Here is a 22,284-nt window from a genome sequence, read left to right on the forward strand (position 1 = left end):
TCTGCTTCACTTATCAATTTAAGATCTATAATTTTTTATTCGTTTAATTATATGTATACAAAATGAGTTTTACATAATACTTTTATCAAAATAAATAACAACAGGAAGTGATTCGTGTCACACGTCTTATTATGGTGTCCAATGATATTACAGGAAAATGTTACAAAAACCCTCAGATTATAATATGAACCAATCACGTAAATCCTTCATTGGAGCATGAAAGTGAATACAGACAACATTGTAAAGACGTCTATAATTTTTAAACTGGTTTCAACGGGGATGTAAAAATTATATCTAAAGAAAATTTAATGAAAATAATGAAATATTACATTTCTGAACAATTTGAATAATAAATATCACACTTATTAATAAATTTAAAGATTTCACTCCGACGCTTCTACAAAGTATCACACATATGTTTGTCTACTTTGAGTCAATGCGCATGTCAAGTTGAAAATTGCAAATGGCGTCCGTTGTTATTGTTCGTACCGATTAACTATTTGTAAAATATATATTAATCTTTTTACTGATTTTTCTATTGAACTATTATTCTGATGTGATGCTAGAACTCTCAATGATACGGCGCGATACGTAATAAGTACGTTTATATGTATTTTGAGTGCTTTTTTTCGAAATCTATGTGTGTCATGCAAATGGGGTAAGCTAGAATTATCGGATGTCGCTTAGGTTGTTTTGGATAGTTTCAATAAGAATACGGCGTGAAGTTTTGTGACCTAAAGTGTGAATATGGATTTTGCTTAAAGTTTATTAGCTACCAACTTGAATTTGAAGTGTAGTAAATAACGAGAATGGCTACAATCAACTAATGTTCCATGCCGTGACTGTACTCCCCGTACATTTCAAAATGGCTGCTGCTCTTCACGATATATGAGCTTTGCGTCACTGGAACATAAATCTGTGGTTTTGATTCTTGAAGAGAATCCTGTAATTCTAGTCTAGTGATTCGATGTGAAAAGTTGAATTTAAAATACGGACAGAGTCCCAGACAAATCTACGGCGGGACAAAAGTGGCGTATCATATGTTTTGGCAGTAGTGGACATTGAGTGACCATAGAACTTAAATTGCCTTGCGAACGAGCCGGAATGTAATGTTGCGCTTGGTTTTCCAGGATGATTTGGGACACGAGACAATAGAAATTGAGTGGTATTAAGCGGAATGTGACATTGTATGATAGGTGAGTGCATTTATTTCGTTTATTTACATTTTGTCGATCGTACAAGTGTACGGTGTCGCTAACAAAATGGACACATTGCGAGGGTGACAACGAGCGGACGGTGGTGGCGGACGTGCCTTCAGCGGCGCCCGGCCCGTTCCACCCGACCGTGTGTTGCTTTACTACGAAAACACGTAAACACGTATAGAAGTTGTGTAACACATGCGGCTGTGTTTTTCCGACCTTGTCTGAAAAAAAGGGAATCTTCCGCACGAAAAGTTTACACACTGAATGTTGTTTGCATGGAATTGTCACAAATAAGTTTATGGCATAGTGACTAGTGATTTTATATGCCAAATTTCTTATTAGTTTTTCAGTGTTTGTCAATAAAATCTATGGGAACCATGTTCTTAGGTTAGAATTGTTTCTTTGGTATTTACAAGTTCATTTTTCGATTTCAGAATATAACAGAACCTAAAGTGTTTTCATTCTGATGAGTTTAATTAAAAACAACACAAGAAAGAGAGATATATTATAAAAAACAAGAAAATATTAGTGAATGTTATGTTTTATAGTGCAATAAATAAATATTTATATAAAGCAGATCAATAACCTCAGTAACTGTATTCAAATAACATCAATTTAATTAGATATATAATTTGGGACTTCACATGTGAACAAATAACGATAAATCAATGAAAATAGATAAAGGAAACTAATTACTGTAATACATATATTAAATATATGCCATAAAATTTAATGCAAGCATAAATTAATGTTAGGTCCCTCTCAAAGTACGGAGTAGCTTTGATTAAAAGATTTTTCTTGAAAATGAACTTTAACCCTTTATCATTGTGCCCTTTGAATGAAATAAGAATAAAGATTGCTATACAAAATATTAAAGTACAATTAAATTAAATTTTGAGTAATTTGTTAGTAATTTGTATTCTATTTCCAAGTAATTTGTATTCTGTTTTCAAGTGTATAATAACCTTCTTTCACGAACCCGGGGTTATTTTGTTATTTATCAAGTAGGGAATGAATAAGTAAATATTACATTAATATAACATAATGTTGTATTTACGCATAATAATGCTTTAATTGACCCATTCAGGATGTATTTAATATGATTTGTCTATTCAAAATCTGGATAAGGGAATGTCTGTTACGCTTCTGTGTAAAAGCACCTGTTTTCCACAATAGTTAGATAAAACATGTTTCTATTTAATTTATAAAATATCTGTTATCAATGATAAGTTTAAATATCCCATTTGTTAAATAATAAAATATTCAGAGTTATGTAGGAAATAAAATCTCACTGCTTATTATTACTATGGAATACAGTTGTAGTGGGAAGAATTTTTATTCAATATTATTAGCAGCTAAATATTTTTAAAATATTTGTGTTTTATACATATTTTGATTTGTAAAATCGTGAATTCAAGGGAACTACTAGAATCAAGTGTATATCCTGATAGGACACTAAACCAACACTTAGTAGGAAGGGAGTGTGTTATAATTAAGCTGGAAAAAAGGCATAAAAGCAAATCTATCTATATATATATAAAACTCAAAGGTGACTGATATAGTGATCTATCAACGCACAGCCCAAACCACTGGACGTATCGGGCTGAAATTTGGCATGCAGGTAGATGTTAGGACGTAGGCATCCGCTAAGAAAGGATTTCCCGAAATTCTTGCGGGAACGGGGAAAAACGGGGATGCACATACAAAGTCGTGGGCGGAAGCTAGTTAAGGAATAAGACAAATGTTAAGGCAATAATTACAATAAACTCTGAGAAGATGTCATGTTCAACATTATTTTTTCAAATTTAATTCTAAATCATCAAATAAATGATTATGGTTACTGAAATTGATATTTTTGTTTTATGGCATTCAAACTCAAATTTCTATTATTTATAAATTTATATTATGGTTACTTTTAAACTTGAGGAAAAAGTATCTAAATTGATTGAGAATGAGATGAAAATACTCAATAGAAAGTTGTTAATAATTGAAAGTGATTCAATTTTGTAGTGCAAGAACTTTACTTATGGACAAATAGTTTTATCACTGTTTATTTAAGTATTCTATGTGTTCATTAGATTCTTTAGATTTTTTTCATCATTCAAGTTTTGTTTTAAATAAATAAATTGATTTTCTTAAGAACATTCAAATATTGTAACTAGGCAGCAACTATCTCATTATCACAAAAAAATATACATTTTTGTTTTGAAACAATAATTTTTGGATTTTTTTGTATTTTTTTTTTATTGTTTATTTATCATAAATTATTTTATTACATATTACATAATTGCGCTGGCAATTTTTTAGTAAAATATTACTTTTTGCTTCGAAGTTACGTGTTAAATTGTTAATTAAAACTGTTGATAAGATTATGAATATGTTGATGAATGACCTGGACCTTAGCATTAACATTCATTCATATTTTATTTAGAATAGCATTAGATTTCACATAATTAAAATTGGAGTTTTTTTTAATGGTTAATTACTATTATTAATTAAGCATACTTATTAATATATTATCATGACAATAATTTTCCTATTTGAGAATTTCCGAATATAGTAAATAACATTATAGAATTTTTATTGTTTTAACTTTCTTTCTCACTGGATGCATTATTATATTTCTTTTCTTTGTATTCCTATAAAAGTACTTCTGTTGTCTATAATTATGTTATGGATTAAGATGAAGAATTAAAAATTAACTAATATTTATATGTAGCGAAATAGCAAAATCTGCCATTAACTTATCAAACAATAATCCCAAAGACCTTATTGGTCTGATTCCTCAATAGGGTTTAACAAGACAATGTCTCAAGTGACAAATCAAAACCAAAATAACTTACAAAGACAAGCTTTTTTTTTTTTCAAAGTACACATTAAGTATGTCAAATTATACCAATAGATAAAATAGAGTGTGTGTGCCGAGCACAGGTGTCAGAAGTGAAACTTATTTGGTGAGATTCAAAGATACCAAAATCGTCGCCCTATTCCATGACGTGACGGTATTGCCGTGACGCGACCTTGAAATTTTACTCTCAACACGCCTAAAGAAGTAACGCTTTTACTTTGAAATACGCACAATTTATTGTCAAGAATATGTTATTTTTGTTTTTACATATTTAATAAAAAATAGCTAAAACACACGCGATTTTTCCAGTAGATTTTTTATCAATATAATGTAACTTGTACCTACATATTGGCCATATCAATATATACCAAAAACTAAGCTAAACATCGATTTTTTTTAACCACCACAAAAAATAGCCAAAAAACATTATATGTGCCTAAATATTTTTTTTCTGTACATTAAAACATGTATACTACAAGGCGGACTAAACAATACTTCCCTGTCTTCATTTTATCTAATTTTTTTTTAATGTTGGGAAATGCATTTACATATATATATATATACAGTCATATATAGTCTTGATTTTATCTAAATATACCCCAACACGTTCCAGCATGGCAGCGGACAGCGACGGGCCAGGCGCGGCGGGCGGCGGCGCGTGCGGCGTGGTGGTCACCTGCGAGGGCGACCTGCGCGACCCGCGCTTCCCCGCGCGCCTGCGCCGGCTGCTGCGCGAGCTGCGCGTGCTGCTCGCGGAGCCACACCCGCACACGCTTAAAGTTAACAAGGTTTGTGTTATGCAGTATAGTCTAGGAATTATGATAAAGGGGTATGCGTAAAAGCATGATTATTTGTCCATAAAAGGCCGACAAAGCACCTGTAACACTTCTAGTGTTACAAGTGTTTATGGGTGGTGACCACTTAACATCAGGTGGCCCACCTGCTCCTTTGCTTGGTCTGACATAAAAAAAAATCCCAACCTTAAAGGAATGATGGTAAAAAGATTAAGATCCGATTACTGGGACCATGGGTGGCGTTTACTCATCGTACTGCCATAGTAACTATTTAGTGTGAATGAATGAAAATCCTTTATTGGTATAGAAATAAAAAACATAACAGCATACAATACATTTAAAATAAGCAGGGCGGCCTTATCGCTAGGTAACAATCTCTACCAGGCAACCTTTTAGTAATCTGTGGTACTGCAAAAAGTCTCGTTTCCGAATCTCGCCACGTGAACCGAATTTTTTTTCTATTTATTAAATCTATCATTTATAAAACAATTGAATGCTATAAAACTAAAAATTAGAAAGTTTTTCTAAGTGGGAAAAGAAATGTGACTGTACTTTACGAGACACCGCCTCTGATTTGCCGCCAACGTCAATTTAGAGTCTTATTTAAATACAAAAAAAAAAAGATATAAACCCACAATGGTTTGATTGCTTATGTGTTTAGATTGTTATAGGTAAATTTTTGTGAAATGGAAAATAAAATTTAATTTAGCCAGTTCAGAGAAGAGGATACAGTATTAAACAACACATGTTTTATAAATCTCTTTTCCTCTATATTTGGACAGAATATTGTATAAAAATTAAATCATTATTGTTATTTGTTGAAAAATAGCTATTACTAATAAACTATCTAATGGAATATACAAAAGTATCTATAACTGTTAGCCAATTAGCATGGTGATAATATGACAGATGCTTAAGTTGGTTGTTCAATATGAGATCTTGGTGTTAGGAAATTATTTATAATTTTTTTTTGTCTGGTTAAACAAATGGCAGTATAAAAGAATATGGAAGAAATTGTTTGTATTAAAAGTTACAGTTTATATTTTATAGTTCAAGAAAGAATCACAGGGATAGAAAATGTTTGTGTTCTAATCATTTTTTTTATTAATATTAATTAAATTACATTCAAAATATAAATTTCTACTAAGTTTTGAGATTAAATTGATTTTTGTGTCTCATATAAAAACTTCTCAATTTCATTTTTAAGTGTTTTAGAATATAATATGAGGAACAGGAAGTCTTATATAATTTAAATTAGTATATTTTTATTTAGAAAATCTTCCTTTAATGTTTTTTTTAGAAAGATTAAAATATCAAAGGATTTTTGCTATTTGAAGGTCCTGGGCTCTGATATAAATTAGCCGCATCAAAAATTTACTATTCTATTGAAATTAAATGGAGCTATAAAACTTAATTAATTGCTTTTATTAACGCGAAGATGAGTTTAATTTTTAATAGCATAGCAATACATCTGGCATTGGACATGGTCATGGACAGTCTATGATGACGTGGCGATGATTTGAGAATTGTTAAGATTATCTTGATCAGTTTGCTTGATTACTGTAATTTGTTGAAAGAAAAAGATAGGTCGGTCATAGTTGATGTTATCTAGTTTTAGAAGTGTTGCAATGCGTCAAAAGTTTTTATTTCCAATATTTTATGGTTGTTGTTGTTTGGCTTTGTAAACCCATGAATAGTATATTTTTCTATCGTACTGGAACACATAGATGATGTAAACTTGAAGTCTGGTGGAAAATTTATCAAAATAAACAGTAGGTTCTAGCCGAATATTATAATATTCTGTATACAGTGTCATCGTTTTTGCCTGAACATTTTTACTACAATGTGTATTCGGTTATTCTAGGAGGATCATATTACAATCCTCATAATTCACGAATTAATTACTTAATTAAATTATTTCCCAAGGTTGCGATCCCCTCGACGCTATAAGTTTATTATTCACGACTTTTTGTGTGGCGTAAAGTCCTAAAACTAAGCCTGTGAACCTTTTATAGGTTCACATGTGACAAACTGCAGAATAGTGGCAGGGAACTGTACTTGCAACATTTGAAATATTCATTATTTGATGATAATTAAACTAAACATACATTTAGCTCACCCTAATTGAATCATGCCTTCTTACTTTTACATCCAATCGTGTGTGTTTTGAAGATCTAATAGACTCTACACAATCGGCAGTGATGGCTCAAATGATTGTCGATGTTTGCCGTCATTACGGCCATTATGAATAAATATCTACCAGGGCCCATAATGTTGTGTTGGTAACCTATCTTACACTTTTGATTATCATTGTCTATACTCGTAACGCGTTGTACAGGTGGAGCCGTGGAACTCGGTGCGCGTGACGCTGTCGGTGCCGCGCGCGGCGGCGGCCCGGCTGCGCGCGCTGGCCGCGGCCGGCGCGCCGCAGCTGCGCGCGCTCGGCATACTGTCGGTGCAGCTCGACGGCGACGCGGCCGTCTCGCTGCGGCTGCAGCACGGCGCCGAGCTGAGGATCAACACGGAGGCGGATGGTGAGTGACACGCGTCAAACATTTTTATTACAAGTTTTTATCGTTTTCCCTAAGAATTTGGTAAATTTTCAAAAAGAAAGTTAAAATCGTCAAGTATTTTAGAAACGTGTAAGTTTCGACTAGGAACTTCGACTTTTTTTCCCTCCAAACGAGCTATACTTTCACCCCTTTAAAATTTATTAATTACACCTATAACAAGTCACCCTATATGTAAAGATCAGTGTGTATTTATGTACAATACAATTACATTACATGTTTAAATATATGTATCTATTTGTGTATGTTTTCTTGTGTTTGGGGGATAAAATATGTCTCCATGCCTAATTTCATCGATATATTATCAATAAACAACATTTTCGGTTTGAAAATAATAAATAATTCATAAAATTACATTAAAGGTGTTATTAGGTTGTAAATTAATTTTACACAGCTGTATTTATTTAATTTATGATCCGACTCGAAGGACCAAATAAAAACTAAAAAGTTACGTAAAGTAGCATTGGTTAGAACGTAGTTTATTTTAAAACTCATATTTTCAGCTTGCTCAGCTTGTGGCAATTCCTTTTCTTGGTCTATAGTTAATATTCATTTTATAGATTACTCATCAGTTTAAATTATTTATGCATTCAGCACTAAATCTTACACTGCATTAAATTCCACCGATATTCTAATTTTGAAAGTCCTAGAGTGAATATATTACCTATTTAAAATTTTAATATACTGATGACATGGCTTTTAACTTTGTTTGTTTTCCTTATTTTATTAGTGATTTGTGTTCATATTATAATATTTAAATTCAATTATTTACAGTTTCCAATGATTAATTATAAAATCAATTTAAATATTAAATATATTATGATGCTTTATCCGTAAAAATAACATCAATCATCTTCAATTCATGCACCAAACTTTTTGTTCCTCTTTTTATGAAATGAGTTTTAAAAACATTAGGAACATTGAAGGACAAACATTTTTAAGGACTTGATGACGAACGAATACGAATTGCATATATGGAACCGATTTTCAAGATCGCAGTATACATAAAATTAGAAAAAGAGGTATTTCAAAAGTTAAACGTAATTTAATATCGCGGGGCGCAGCGCAGAGCATTTTTCATTGTGAAACTATTATCGATATTGCTACTGCGCCACCCCTAAAAACACTTCTGATTAATTTTAACACAGGGACACGTTACACAGAATAGGCAATATTTATCTTAAATACAAAAGTAATTATGCTCGAAATGTTAACAGTTCTCATTACAATTGAACTTTAATGGATTTTGATTATTTTCGTAAAAAAACATGCTTGCTAATGTAGCACATATGTAATAAAGTATGCGTTTGTCGTATCTTAGATGCGGGCACATCACGATCGCAATCCAACACTGAACTGCTGGCCAACCTCGGCGGCATTGGCCGACTGCTCGCCGACGACGGCGCGTCGACGAGCGGCAACGCCGCGCACGCGGGCGGCGAGCCGGCAACGCCGCGCGACAACTTCAAGTCGCCGAACACCGTGTGCCCGATGGACGGCAAGATACCGCAGAACATTCCCACGCCGACGTCGGACCGGTGCGAGTTCCCGTTCGGCAGCATGACGCAAGCGCGCGTTATACACCGCAAGGAGAATACGTTAGGTAAGTCAGTTTTATATACATAGTGTATTGTTACCTCTATGTTATTTGTTAAGACACTTATAGTAGAGCCATTTTAATAGGCAACATTTGACAGTTCAACAAAATTCAACAACGTAACCTAGTAACGACGACATAGAATAACATGATATTTCGTTTTGTTAGAACTGCACATTTGCTTAACTTTTTTCAATTACGATTACATATTTATAATAATAATGACCGATGCAACTAATTTTAGGATTTGATTTTACTGATAAACCATTCTAAACATAATAAACATTTTCTTATTTAAAGAACTGACGTCGCTACAATTTTGTGTCAATAAACCTTTTTTCTTTTTAAATACCAGAGACGTTACTCTAAAAATCGAAATCTGACATCTAGAATCGAATGCATTGGTTACTTGGGAATAAAAATCATCATAAATTATTGATATGTGTTTCAAGTTCGATTGACAAATGTTTAAAGTCCGTATCGATTAATTCGCTTTAATCGATGTTTTTAAGCAGGTTACCACCCTATGAAGATAAAATTGATAGACGTCAAATGTTGCCTATTAAATTGGCTCAACTATAGGGCCGATTTTTCAATGCTTGGATAAAACTTATCCGTCTAATAAAGTATTACACGATAATATTAAAATGTCACGTAAACTGTCAAATACGGGCAATTAGAATACGTTTTTAATGATATGGTTTAAATGGTAGTTTTATACATTATTCGACAAATAAGTTTTATCCAAGCATTGAAAAATCGGCCCTTATTGGTATACACTGCAACGAGAATATTTTAGGTGCATTCATTTCTTATACTTATGATGTATTGTTTACTTTATATTTGTTAAGACACTAAGCAAACTTTATTTGCAAAATTTTATATTTTAATGACTGCATGACTGGCAAAGCACCTGTAACTCTAACAGGTACAATACAAGTGTTTATGGACGGTGGTGACTACTTAACATCAGGTCCACCTGTCCCTTTGCTTGCACGTAAAAAAGAGGGTGTGTGCCGAGCACACGTGTCAGAAGTGGAAAAGGAAAGATTCAAAGATACCAAAATCATCGCTTTATCCATGACGTGACGGTATTGTCATGAAGCGACCTTTAATTACTCTCCACTAAGCAAGTTTCACTTGAAAAAAATAAGAGATGATAGATAGTATAGGTAAACCAGAATCTGATGGCAAATTGGGAAATCAAAATTTTGAGTGTGCAACCCTAGGGAAAATGGACTGAACGATCTTGATACTGCTTATTTTTTATTTTGTCCTCAACATCATTAGTCACATTACATAAGTGAACAATACTGTACTTAATAATGAGATATCCACTTAATATTATGTAGGCACATACTTATATGTATAATATACATAATACATAAATTACTATACTATAATACATATTATTATTTACACATACCTATATTTGTATATTCATTATCATTATGCCATGTAAAAATATGGATGTAATGATAATGCAGATCAAAACTAGATTGCAAATAATTTTTTATAAAATAAAATAAAAATAAAATAAAACTATGTTTATTTTCGTAAGTATTAAAGATACACACATTATAAAATTGACTTGGACAGCTTGGACTTGACGAATAGCCGTATTGGAAACTCCTGTAATAAGTTTTCATAAAATTATATTGTAATCAACAAACAATATTATAGTTACCTACTTATTATAATATTTTTTATTTTAAGTATCAAAACGGGTAAGTCCAATTTACCAATAAAATATTCAAAATTGAAAATTGTGATGTGTTTGACCCTTCTTCATCGAATGTTTTTCTATACACATTATAAACAACACCTCTTGCTTGTGATCGCAGCGGCTTTTTCGACATTTTCGAAGACTTTTTAGACAAAATCCTAAAAATTATTCATCAATTGCAAAGAAGACAAATAATTTGACAACCAATTTGATAGTTGTCAAATAAAATTGCCATATGAAAATCTTTTATTTCGTAAATATAAATATGCCATCAGATTCTGGTAGACCTATACATGTGTAACTGAGAATACTTTTGTTCATAGGATGATTTAACATTGTGTAACAATCTGTCACAGATAACAGTTACTCATTAACTTGTTACATCATTGTATTGATAAAAAAATCTTATCTTAACATCTTTTTATTATTTAAACACATACACGATCAGATCAATCATTTTTTTAAAAATACCCAAAGTAATGTAAAATATGTAAATACGTAATGTACGAGCTACGTATTATAAATGCGAAAGTTTGTATTGTTTGTTTTGTTATTCTTTCTCGCTAAAGCTGATGAACCGATTTCCATGATATTAAGCACACACATACTGGATTAGGTAACAGGAAAGTTTTTATCTATGCGGATGTTTTTTTGACTACGTGGGTGAAACCGCGGGCGGAAATAGAATAGAATAGAAAACATTTTATCGTACAATGCACACATAAATAACATTTAAATAAATTATAAGTTTAAATAAATGTACAATTTGGCGGTATTGGGATATAGGAAAAATAAATCATTAAATAGGTAGAAAGTGCATAAATATATACATATATGTACAAGAAAGTGTAATTACATATCTAGTTGGAAATCTAGTATAGTATATTCCTTATTATTATTGTTTTTTAAGAGTATAGTATATTCCTTCAATAACGTGACATTCACTTGCTTTATAATTATAATTATAAATAACATCAATCATTTTCAATTCATGCACCAAACTTTTTGTTCCTCTTTTTATGAAATGTGTTTATTAATATGTATGAAATGTGTTTATTAGTAAATTTAATACTCGCAGGTTTACAAGCGAGCCCGCTGCGCCCCGCGAGCGTGCCGAGCGGGCCCAGCACGGCCAGCACGCCGCCCGAGCCCCCACAGTTCGCGCGCCCCTCCACGTCCTCGTTCCCCGGGCCGCCGCCCCCGTACCCCGCGCCGCCGTCCCCCGCGCCCGCCCCGCCCACGGTGGCCATGTCGTCGCCGCTGCTCGTGAACCTGCTGCAGAACGATGCGCCCGCGCCGCAGCCGAGGGCGAAGCCGCCGCACCCGGCTAAGCTCGACCGCTTGGAGGACTCGCAGGTGCGTTGTGTTTGCAAAAGCAGGTAGTGAAACAGGTGAACATGTAATGTGCACTGTGTTTTGTAATTCTTCAAGTTTATTTTGTAAGTGCGATAAATTATAATTAATACAATAATTAAGTAATGTAAAATCTGTAGATAAATCTTTTCAAAATTTAATGCCTTATTCTATTCTATTCTATAATATTTACCTTTTATAGGCTTTTGCATGTTTAAGACGTAAGTTTATGCATCACTTAATTATTTACAATTATTATAATGACTAGTGAAAAAATACAGTTATACACATAGCTACCATACATGCTGGATGACTGTAATTGTCTACCAAACTTATTGCTAATCATTTATATGATCAATAACAAAAATTAACACATCAAAAAATAATGTTCAGTACATATAGATTTATAAGTAGTGTAGGTAGTAGGTAGTTATTAACATTAATTTATTATCTCCAGGTTGAGCTAGCGGTCGGGCGAGCACCATTCGAGTACCGCGGCGCACGACCAACAATCCGACCGCCCGCGCCCACAGCCTCCCCCCTGCCCACGCAAACCCGTCAACAGCGGCCGAACTTTATCCGCCGGGCCTTCGTAACGCGGCCCAACCCCCCCACGCAGTACCGGGCGCCGCCGAACGCGACGATAGTCACGAGGGCCCGGTTCCCCCAGTACCCGGAGTTCCCCCCGCCCCCGCCGCCGTACAGGCAAGCGGCGCCGAGGCCGAGGATACAGCCGCCGAGGGTTACGCAGGAGGACTTACAGGCGTTATTACCCCCGCCGCCCACGTCGATGGACCAGAAGACGCAGTCGAGCTTTCAGGTAAGGAGAGATTTAATTTTTTTTGGTAAATGTAGGAATAACTTTTGATACAACTATCCTACTTCTGTTGTTGTAACGTAATATTTCATGTTGTTAATATTTATGTTAAAATACTATAAAAGTAATAAGAGGACAATATAAAAATGGCTAATAGACAAAATGCACAATTATTACAGCTCTATAAGCTGAAAGCTTTCTAGAAGTTTTGAGCTGCTTCAACTAGAAAAGCTATCAGTTGTCATTACATGTTTTTTTTGGATCTAAAGTTAAATTAATTAATTCATATTCTTTCTCTATCATAATCGTCATGTTTTAAATTTATTTGCCCAACAGTAAGCTTTGTAAGCTTTTTTTGTCTTTCTCTATCTACATGGAAATCACATTCACACCAACATGCCACTGTTTTATTTGATATTCTTATTACTGTTTATGCTCATACTATAAAAAATATTCAGAAAAGTTTTTAATAGTAGTAATTGACAGTGATATTTACATAGTTAACGTTGCCATTACAATTGCAGGAATTCCAGCGGTACCAGCAGCAGTACAACGCCCGGCAGCGCGCAGCCTCTCGTGCGGCTTCCACCGCGGACTGGAACGAGCCGTACCGGGACACGCTTGGCCTTTCACTGCCCGACCTGCCCGACAACTGCGACCTCGACCAGCTGCTGCCCACGCTCGGGGCAGACCTCAACCTCGACGACATCTCCGACCTCGACTCCAACAAGCTCGACCTCCTCTACGAGCAGGACCTCCCCAACTCGGCCGACTCCAACCCCGACGCCCTGCTCCAAGAGATCACCGGCGTCCAGTACAACCCCCCCGTTAACGGGCCCTGCTCGGATATCACCTCCAATCGGCCCGCCGATGTGCCTTCCAAACCCGCAGAGACGTTCAACGATAACTTCATGCCTCCACCGCCTGTGCCTCCGCAAACTAAGTTCCAGAATAGCCCTAATCACACGGTGACGCAGAATCCGCCGTTCAAGTCGCCGCCCAACACGACGGTGTCGTCGTGTAGTATGAGCATGGAGCGGGTCGATAGGAATACGAATCACTCGACGTCGATGCCGCCCCCGTTACGGTTGCCGGTTCGAGCGACAGCTTCAGTTTCCACTGCAACAGTTGGCTCGCAAGCGACCGCGCAAGAGATAGAGGAACAGAGCAAAAGATACCTCATCAAAACGCTCATGAGGGACGACGTGCCCTCTCCGCCGAAGGAACAAGAGAAGAAGCCGGAAGAAGTTACCGTGGCGCAGTGTAAAGTTAAAGAAAATGAAACGCCCGAGCTTTTTGGCGTGGCTAAAGTAGCCGAGGATGAAAGTAAAAAGGAAGAGGATGTAAAGTCGAAAAATAAGGTCATTAAGAAGGAGATCAAGGATGATAAGCTGGTAGCGCAGAAGGGCGGGAAGCCGAGAACGAGCGGGGCGAAGGAGAAACCCGCCGTTCTGAAAGACAAGATCGTACGCGATGGAAAACCTGCCAAAGTTGCCTTACCGCGGCCGCATGCCGCCAAGCCTTCGGCGCCTGTAGCGGAGGCGCCCAAATCCCCTTCAGGTGAAAAGGAATCAATTAAATTAAGGCTAAAACTCGATAAGAATGAACCGATGTACAAAGCCGATGTCAGTTTCATCAACCAACAAGCCAAGGGTGAGAAACCGACAGACGGCGAGCTCAGAGTGCCACCGCTACACATTAGCCTTAGGGGTCATTCCGCCGTCATAAAGAACTCGAAAAAGGAAAAGAAAAAATTCACGCCTGGTGATTTACACACGAAAAAGAATAAAATTCGGAAATCCCTCGACTCAGATGAAAAATCCCATCGGAGGGATTCCGAGGAGTCTCTCGCGACGAAATCGAGTGATAGTACTGAAAACTCAAAGACTGATGAGTATTTAAACCTCAAGAACATAAAGTTAAATAATCACTATGGGGAAGGAGAGACTATAAAGACGGATGTGAGCGCAGATACGAGCGTCGTGTACAGAATGAAGACGATATCGAAGAACGCGCATATAGTAACAAAGTCGCACGACTATAAACTCAATAACAAAATACAGAGCTTAGATATGAAGCTGAAGAAGAAATCGAAGCTTCTCAGCGACAGCGGGAAAGTAGCAGAGAAAGAGAGGGACAAAGAGTGGCGGAATGACCTGTTAGAGAAGGAGGGGAAATATGCGCAGAACGAGGGCTACAGAGAGACGAACAATCACGACGCGAAAAAGAAGTTACCAGCGAAGGTGGATAAGGACGGTGCGAAATGTGATATAAAAACCAGTGAAGTGCAATCGGTGAACGTGAACACTGAATGTGAGAACGAAGGTGCTAGTGAACTGGACAGTAGGTTGCTCAAGTGTCATAAAGCCTTGGAACGGACGCTCAGTGCGGACGACGAGAGCAAGTTCCAACACGACGAGACCAACAAGTTGAAACGGACACTCACCGATAGTGCAATTACCTCGCCCAATGGGTTACTCTCCTCTGAGAAGAAAAGGAAAACAGCCCATAGTTCCTGTCCAGGTAAGTCTTGTGTATTTTATACGTGAACGTTTTGACGGTACAAATTAGTATATAGATAGATAGCAAATGAGTTCTTACTGTATATTGTTAAGAAAATGGGCATTATGTAAATAATATTTTAAATAAATTATTATTGAAATGTGTAAAATTATTTACGTGATTGGCAATTGAATATTTAATAGTACCTATTTAATATTTTCTTATTTTATCAACTATGATATCTAAATTCATTTATTTACTTTACACATTTGTGTATATGATATATTTTTAACACTTTCTTATTTTTTTCAATTTATATTTTATTTTTGGTATTATTGGATATATGGTTGCCTCTTTCAGCATATACAGAACAATCTGCTTTCAAATTGAATTCTGTACATACATGTAGCATAAGACTGTGTCCATAACCTACAGTGCATGCAGAATTCTAATTTATTAATATTGTTATATTGTTTAGTTAGTGTGTGTACCAATAAAATGAAAGAGTAACAAAAAATACATCATATAAGTATTGAAAAATATTGCAAAACAAACTAAATTACTAATTATACTCTGGTATAGCTTGTCTATCCTTTGCTTCAGTTTCGTTCAGCTTTACAAAAAGTTACATTTTCTTTTTATTGGTCCAATTACTATCAAAATTTATTACAACTTCAACATTAAAAAAATTAAAATGTTTTCAAAAGTATTGCTTCTGTACATGTGACTTAATAATATTCGTAAATTCAATATATTTCCTATATAAATAAATTCATACAAATTATTATAAATTATAAATTAAAATGTATAGAAATATATTATTCGAATGAAATGAATTGACACTATTGATAAATATTTTCACACAAAAATTATTTTGCATGAAAACCTAAATATATTTAAGCTTAGCTAAATTTTTCCGAAACATTTTGAAACTTGTAAAGTAACGAAATTTTTGAGAAAATCATTAAATAAAATTTTATTAAACATGAAATCGTTACTCTCGCGTTTTCTTTCTATTTTCCTGACTTATGAGTTACTTTTATATGTAGTTAGTACAATAAGTATCAATAAATTCATTGTATAATAATAAAATATTGGGCATTCCATTTTTATTCCGTATAAAAACCTATTATTCATTTATATTCTCATAAATCCATTTTTTCATTAGAGATATATCACTAGAATGTATAAAATAACTTGAAATATCAAAAAAATGCCCATTTTCTTATGAAACAGAACATAAATATCATTAATTTATACTAGTCATGGTAGAATTCTGATTTCTTTTTTAATTCCTCAATAAGAAAGCATAGTGGTTTACTAATTTATTGCTTTAAATCATTGTTTATGTAATCATTCTAATCCCATTTAATTCTGAAAATATAACATTTGAAGTATCTCAATTCTTAATGTACATTAATTAAGTATTTTTTTTAAATTTAATATTTTGCTTTTTTGGTCTTTAGTTAAATGTAAAAGGATAATGTTTTAATCATATCCAAATTTTTCTATGTCAAATTGATTCATATCTAAAATCACAGCTTACATATTCAAGTAACATAATCTACAGGAGGATAAATCCTCCAATCAGCTGATTCTAAACATATTTACAGGAGTACCTTTGTTTGCGTTCCAGATCCTCCTGGATCGACAAACGTAGGCACGATAGGCGCGAGCCGAGTGGACTCATCTCCGCCTGCCTCTAGTCAACGATCCGGAGCCGTTTCCCCTAGAAGGAAAGAGAGGCCCAAGGACAAATCCTACTGCAAACTCGTCGCTGAACGAACAGCGAGACCCGAAGCAGAGAAGTTCAGCAATAGGTCGCCCAACTCGCAAGCACAAGGCGAAGATTCCGGAATAGAATCTATGGACGCGTTATCGGAAAAGTCGCCCAACCAAGCCAGTCAGTCGCCGCCCGGTCCGCAGAGAAAAGAACGATTAGACATGCCCAGATCGACGAGTCCGACGTCCGTGCAGAGGATAATAGGCGTCATAGACCCGGCCCCCGCTTCTGATGAACTTTTAGAAAGGTTATCGTTAGCGACGGGTCAACCTCACTACGATCCTGGACCACCAGATATCGACGATATGGGGGATATTGAAGCAGAGTTGGCGAAAATGCACGGAGACCACATAAACGGTGACGATGCGCCCAGAAGACCGCCCGATGAAACGAACCAGACCAAAGAAGTGAAAAGAGAACCCACACCTATACTCAGGGATGACGAGAAACCGCCTAACCAAAGTATAGAACGAGGGGACGATAGGGGAGACCCGACGAAAGAACTTAAAAAAGAGGATGAAGTTAAACTCGAATGTAATATTGCTCAAAACAATGAAACGATCAAACAAGAGACAAACGTTTCACCTAAAAAAGAAAAGGGCGTAGAAGATTTCGATCATTTACCCAGCAGAATATCACCACCTTTATACACGTATTCAAATCCAGAAAAAGTATCTGCGTCGGATTCGTCAGAAAGTAAGGAAGAAAAGTCAACAATTTCTGAAAATGGTGAAACTAAAAATTCAGAAACAGAGTGTAAAGAGAAGCCGGAGCAGAAAATAGAGAGGTTACCGCTGAAGGCGGACTTTCCCGATAAGAGCTTATTAGAGCAATTGTTGATAGAGATACCTACGCCGGACTACACGGGGAAGCGACCGGAATCGCCGTCTCCATCTGCCTTAGAGAGAGTAGCGCGGAGTAGTGTTCGAACGAGATCGAGTAGTAAAATGAACAGTCCGGCCGACGGGCCAAAGACGCCGCGGTTAAGCCCCGGGATCAACAAGCTCGAGCGGTCAGATTCGCCCGCGTTACAGCAGAGAAACTGTCTCAGAAGCAGTTCAGTGGATAAAACGAGTCCAAGAATGGCCAACGCGCCAAACGCACCTAAACCGATACCCGGCGCGAAGCGGAAACGTCGCGAGTCGGAAAGCTCGTGCGCGTCCACTATCAGCATAGAGGAGGGTCTCTCGCCCGGCCGGCCGAAGAAGAAGCCGCGACGCGTCGACCCGAAGCCCGCGAACCCGGTGGTGATCGGTGGCAAAGTTAAAAAGGACTCGGATAGTGACAGCGACGAGCCGCTGATTTGCAAAGTGCGGGGGAAAGGGGTTAAGACGGTGAAGCCGGGTGTAAAGGTGGTGAAGGGCGCAGAGGGCGTGGGCACGCGGCGCTCCGTGCGGCACGGGCCTGCGCCCCCCGCGCCCGCAGCACCCGCAGCCCCCGCAGCCCCCGCGCCGCCCAACACCACCACTGTCAGGCGGAAAACGAGGAGTGCTGGTGGGTATTTTGTTATCATTTATTGTAAAACTTTAACTATTACTTTATTGTTTCACATAACAACTACTGAACCGATTTAATAGAATTTACTATAAGACTATAACATACGCTAGTGTTGGAACTGCATGTGCGTATGTGTATGTTAATGAAATCGCTAGGTAAAAATCAATAATTCTCTTTACTACATTTACAATTAGCTAATCATTTAAAAAGATTGTTTACATGTTGCATTAATAACAATGTTGAATAGGTAAAATGAATTAATTCTAAAAGCTCTTAATTTTCTATGTTTAGTAAAAGTTATCTAAAGTTGAATTTGCATTTTCCAGTGGGCGAAGGCACCCCGGCGAACCCGGGCGCGGTGCGGCGGCGGCGCGCGTCCCGCGACGGCAAGTGACGGCGGCGACGCGCGCGTGCCCACGCGCTGCCCCTGCCCCTGCCCCTGCCGCTGCCCCTGCCCCTCGCCCTGCCCCTGCCCCTGCCGCTCTTCTACCCGCTCGACTGACACACAACTATACGTACTGTGATCGACCGCGAACGCCTCGCGAGTGCCCCGGACTACAGTGTAGACGCGCTCGCCCAGCGCCCTGCTCGGAACACCAAACATCCGCCCGGCCCCGCTCGCCCGAAATATACATGTGAATTTTCCATTTTATGAATCTCAACAGTTTCTAAATGAAAATTTGAAAGTGCAATACGCGTGGGATGCTTCTAATTTATTTCGGATATGTGATACGCGGTGGTGGAAATGCGAGTGTTCGACTTAGTGTTCATGTTTACGATGCCACATGAGCTTTCGATGAAACGGCGTGCGGCGTTGATTACTTTTTTAATTAGTGAACAAACGATGTTACCATTCACTATAAAGCACTCAGTTTTTTTTTTAATTATAAGTTAATTTCTTGTATGGAGTATTTTAAGAGTGTCTGTACGAGTATTTACCGGCGGAGCTCATATGAGAGCGAGCCAAACGCGAGAGCCTTAGTTTAGTAATAGAATGTATCGATATTGTACAAAAAGCACTCTTACTTGTAGGCACATTGTTATAATAGAATAAATACCCGAGAGATATAAAGAGTAAATTCATAAAGTTTTAAAAAGATATTTTCATACGTTTTTGCACGACTCGTAACTTCGTGATCGGTAAAGCGAACCGCGATGTAGTTTTAATACGTTTTAGCGGGAAACGGTCTGACAGTGTGATCTTTGCATTTTTTTATTCTTGAATTTAAAAAGTTATTGACGAGATGGCGGTTTCCCGCGTAAAACGGACGCCGCTATTACGATGTAATGTTAGTGTTTTTATGATTAAGAATTCACGACCAATAATTGTAATTTAAATGTGACATAATACTTAAATAATTTCTTAGTGAAACGATGATAATCGTGACTGAGTGTTTCAACAGTTGTCTGTTTGGGCTTCCAGTATTCTAAACAAAACTTACTTTGATCCGTTGTTGTTTATTTGTTGTGAATGGGGGTGGGGCTGAGAGAACTCGGACATGTCTTGCCGTCTCGCTCTAAATAATTTGTATCTTACAGGTTTAGAGAGAGAAGGCAAGATATCACGTGTTCGTCTCTACCGTATCTTCATTCGCACGCATTATATCAATTTCCCGTTTCAGTTCTTGCAGTTTATTCTTTAAATTATTATTGAATTCAAAACCAGTGATTGTATGTAATTGAATGCAATTTTTGTTTTAGGCACTTTATTTGCACTGTACATAGTGAATTGAATTTTGGAAAAGTTAGTTTAAGTAGTCATAGTATTTATTATTGCAGTTTAACATTTTTTTAACCGTTTTGGAGGAATTCGTGTAGTCATTTTTTATTAACAATTTTAACTTTTTTTTTTATTTACATTACGTTCGATGAAATTCATATTATTTAATATATGTATGAAATTTTATTTTGCGGTTCCTAAGTCTGAGATGATACAATCCAAAGCAATAATAAGTGGATGTGAATCGATTTATTTCTATAGCTATAAAGTTTTTAACCCTTTACAGTGTTTTAAATTCTTACTCGAGTCATTCTCTTTTATTAATTCCCTTTTCCCGCCATTTTGTCCCGTATATTTTGACATGTTGTCAATATTTTAGGTCGAACAGTGATAGTGCTACAATACAAAAATGTGTTAGTGCGTACGTAGTATAATATATTTGAGAATATTTTATAGTTAAATATAATGAATTGCCTGATAAAATTGTGCCCTAAAACATGTGCCGTGGTTAGAGCTGTGTCTACTGCATTGTCTATATAATATGTATTTTTTATTTTGGCGTACGTTCCGTTCAGGCGATCGGACGCTTCGCGGTGGACGCTATGAAATGTTTATAGAAATAATACGTCGCTGTTGTTGTATTGAAAACTACATAATATTTACTATATTTTTTAAATTGTCCACAACGAAACATTCGATCGCTTGAAGGAACGTGAACCAAAATGTGTTAGTATTTAATAGTTGTGTGCGATTAGTTGTGGGGGTGGAGAGCAGAACGATAATGTGCACATGCCTTTGTGTTACAGTTTTGAAAATGTTTCGTCGACTTTTATAAATTATTAGTTGAAAATTTTCGGTTCCGACCGATGTAATATCACTTGTAAATCTTTATGTATAGATGGGGAAATTAATATATGTTACGCGTTAAGTAATTGTTTTTTTATGGATTATTTTGTCGGGAGTTGTTGTATATACCGGCCGTTGTTTCCAGCGACAGTTCCACACGCGGACTCCTGTAGGAATTTCGAAGCCTTGTATTATATAAGAGTTATGACCTGCAAGCTTGTACCATATAATTATAGTGAATGGACTCTCAAACTAGCTGTATATTGGGTGTATAGTTATCCTTTTAGTTGTATTGTTTTTGTTTTTATTTTCGACTAATTGATAGTAATTTATGCCGATAAATATCTTTATTATACATTTATATATCTATAATGAAAGAGGAATACAAATAGTTTAAACACTTATAAATATAGGTTAGGGGATACACCACACATGAGATAGCGTATAGTTTTGGTATGTAAACATTATATAACTTGTAAATAGAATCGCAGAAATAGTGAAATAAATAAAAGAATCGATACAATAAAATTTAACTTTATGTTATTTGTAATATTTTTTCTAGTACGTGTTGTTAGATGCGCGTCGGTTTTTAGACGAGTGAGCGCCTGTAAATTTTTGTTGCTGGCAATCTATGAAATTGCGTCATCATTTTTATTGTGCATATACTTTCCTGTAAGTTGCTTTTTCTGTCGTTCTCCATTATTTTTAAATCATATAATTATATTCATAAAGTACGATGAGTCATGGTGAATTATTATCATATTATTATGAATGAAAGAAAATAAGGAATATTATTGTTCTGCTATTATTAAATTTGTAAAGTTAGTTTATTAATAAATGAATAAAAAATACTTTGTTGTTTCAATCTGACCACCCTCATTTCAAAAATATTAATTTAGAGTTATTTGAAACACATCCCCCTTAAATCTTCTTATATATAAAAATGAATCGCAAAATGTGTTGGTAAGCGCATAACTCGAGAACGGCTGAACCGATTTCGATAATTCTTTTTTTATTATATTCCTTGAA

At 36.0% G+C, this 22,284-nt stretch overlaps 1 protein-coding gene across 2 annotated transcripts; it reads left to right on the top strand.

Annotated features, from left to right (window-relative positions):
• The first annotated feature begins 450 nt into the window (after nucleotides 1-450).
• Nucleotides 451-22,104, top strand: LOC149897641 (uncharacterized). 2 transcript variants are annotated; one of them, XM_090116431.1, is made up of 10 exons: nucleotides 451-658; nucleotides 1,131-1,196; nucleotides 4,664-4,838; nucleotides 7,183-7,378; nucleotides 8,736-9,017; nucleotides 11,816-12,093; nucleotides 12,548-12,910; nucleotides 13,432-15,430; nucleotides 17,046-18,686; nucleotides 19,016-22,104. In XM_090116431.1, exons 3-10 carry the CDS (start codon nucleotides 4,665-4,667, stop codon nucleotides 19,081-19,083), a joined length of 5,001 nt encoding a protein of 1,666 aa, XP_089972557.1. In that variant the 5' UTR covers nucleotides 451-658; nucleotides 1,131-1,196; nucleotide 4,664; the 3' UTR covers nucleotides 19,084-22,104. The 2 variants fall into 2 exon arrangements, with proteins under 2 accessions (XP_089972557.1, XP_089972558.1); XM_090116432.1 differs by having other exon boundaries at nucleotides 451-598.
• The last annotated feature ends 180 nt before the right edge of the window (nucleotides 22,105-22,284 follow it).

The sequence above is a fragment of the Colias eurytheme genome, chromosome 25 (assembly GCF_061535395.1).
Source record: "Colias eurytheme isolate Ceu_HAF_F1 chromosome 25, ilColEury1 Martin Lab GWU primary, whole genome shotgun sequence".
Taxonomy (NCBI): Eukaryota; Metazoa; Arthropoda; class Insecta; order Lepidoptera; family Pieridae; genus Colias; species Colias eurytheme.

What these genes read in the sequence shown, in the direction of transcription:
- LOC149897641 (XM_090116431.1), top strand. Translation starts at nt 4,665, where the DNA reads ATGGCAGCGGACAGCGACGGGCCAGGCGCGGCGGGCGGCGGCGCGTGC. An exon ending in ACACGCTTAAAGTTAACAAG is followed by an intron (nt 4,839 to 7,182) that starts GTTTGTGTTATG and finishes CGCGTTGTACAG; the next exon opens with GTGGAGCCGTGGAACTCGGT. An exon ending in AGACGCAGTCGAGCTTTCAG is followed by an intron (nt 12,911 to 13,431) that starts GTAAGGAGAGAT and finishes TTACAATTGCAG; the next exon opens with GAATTCCAGCGGTACCAGCA.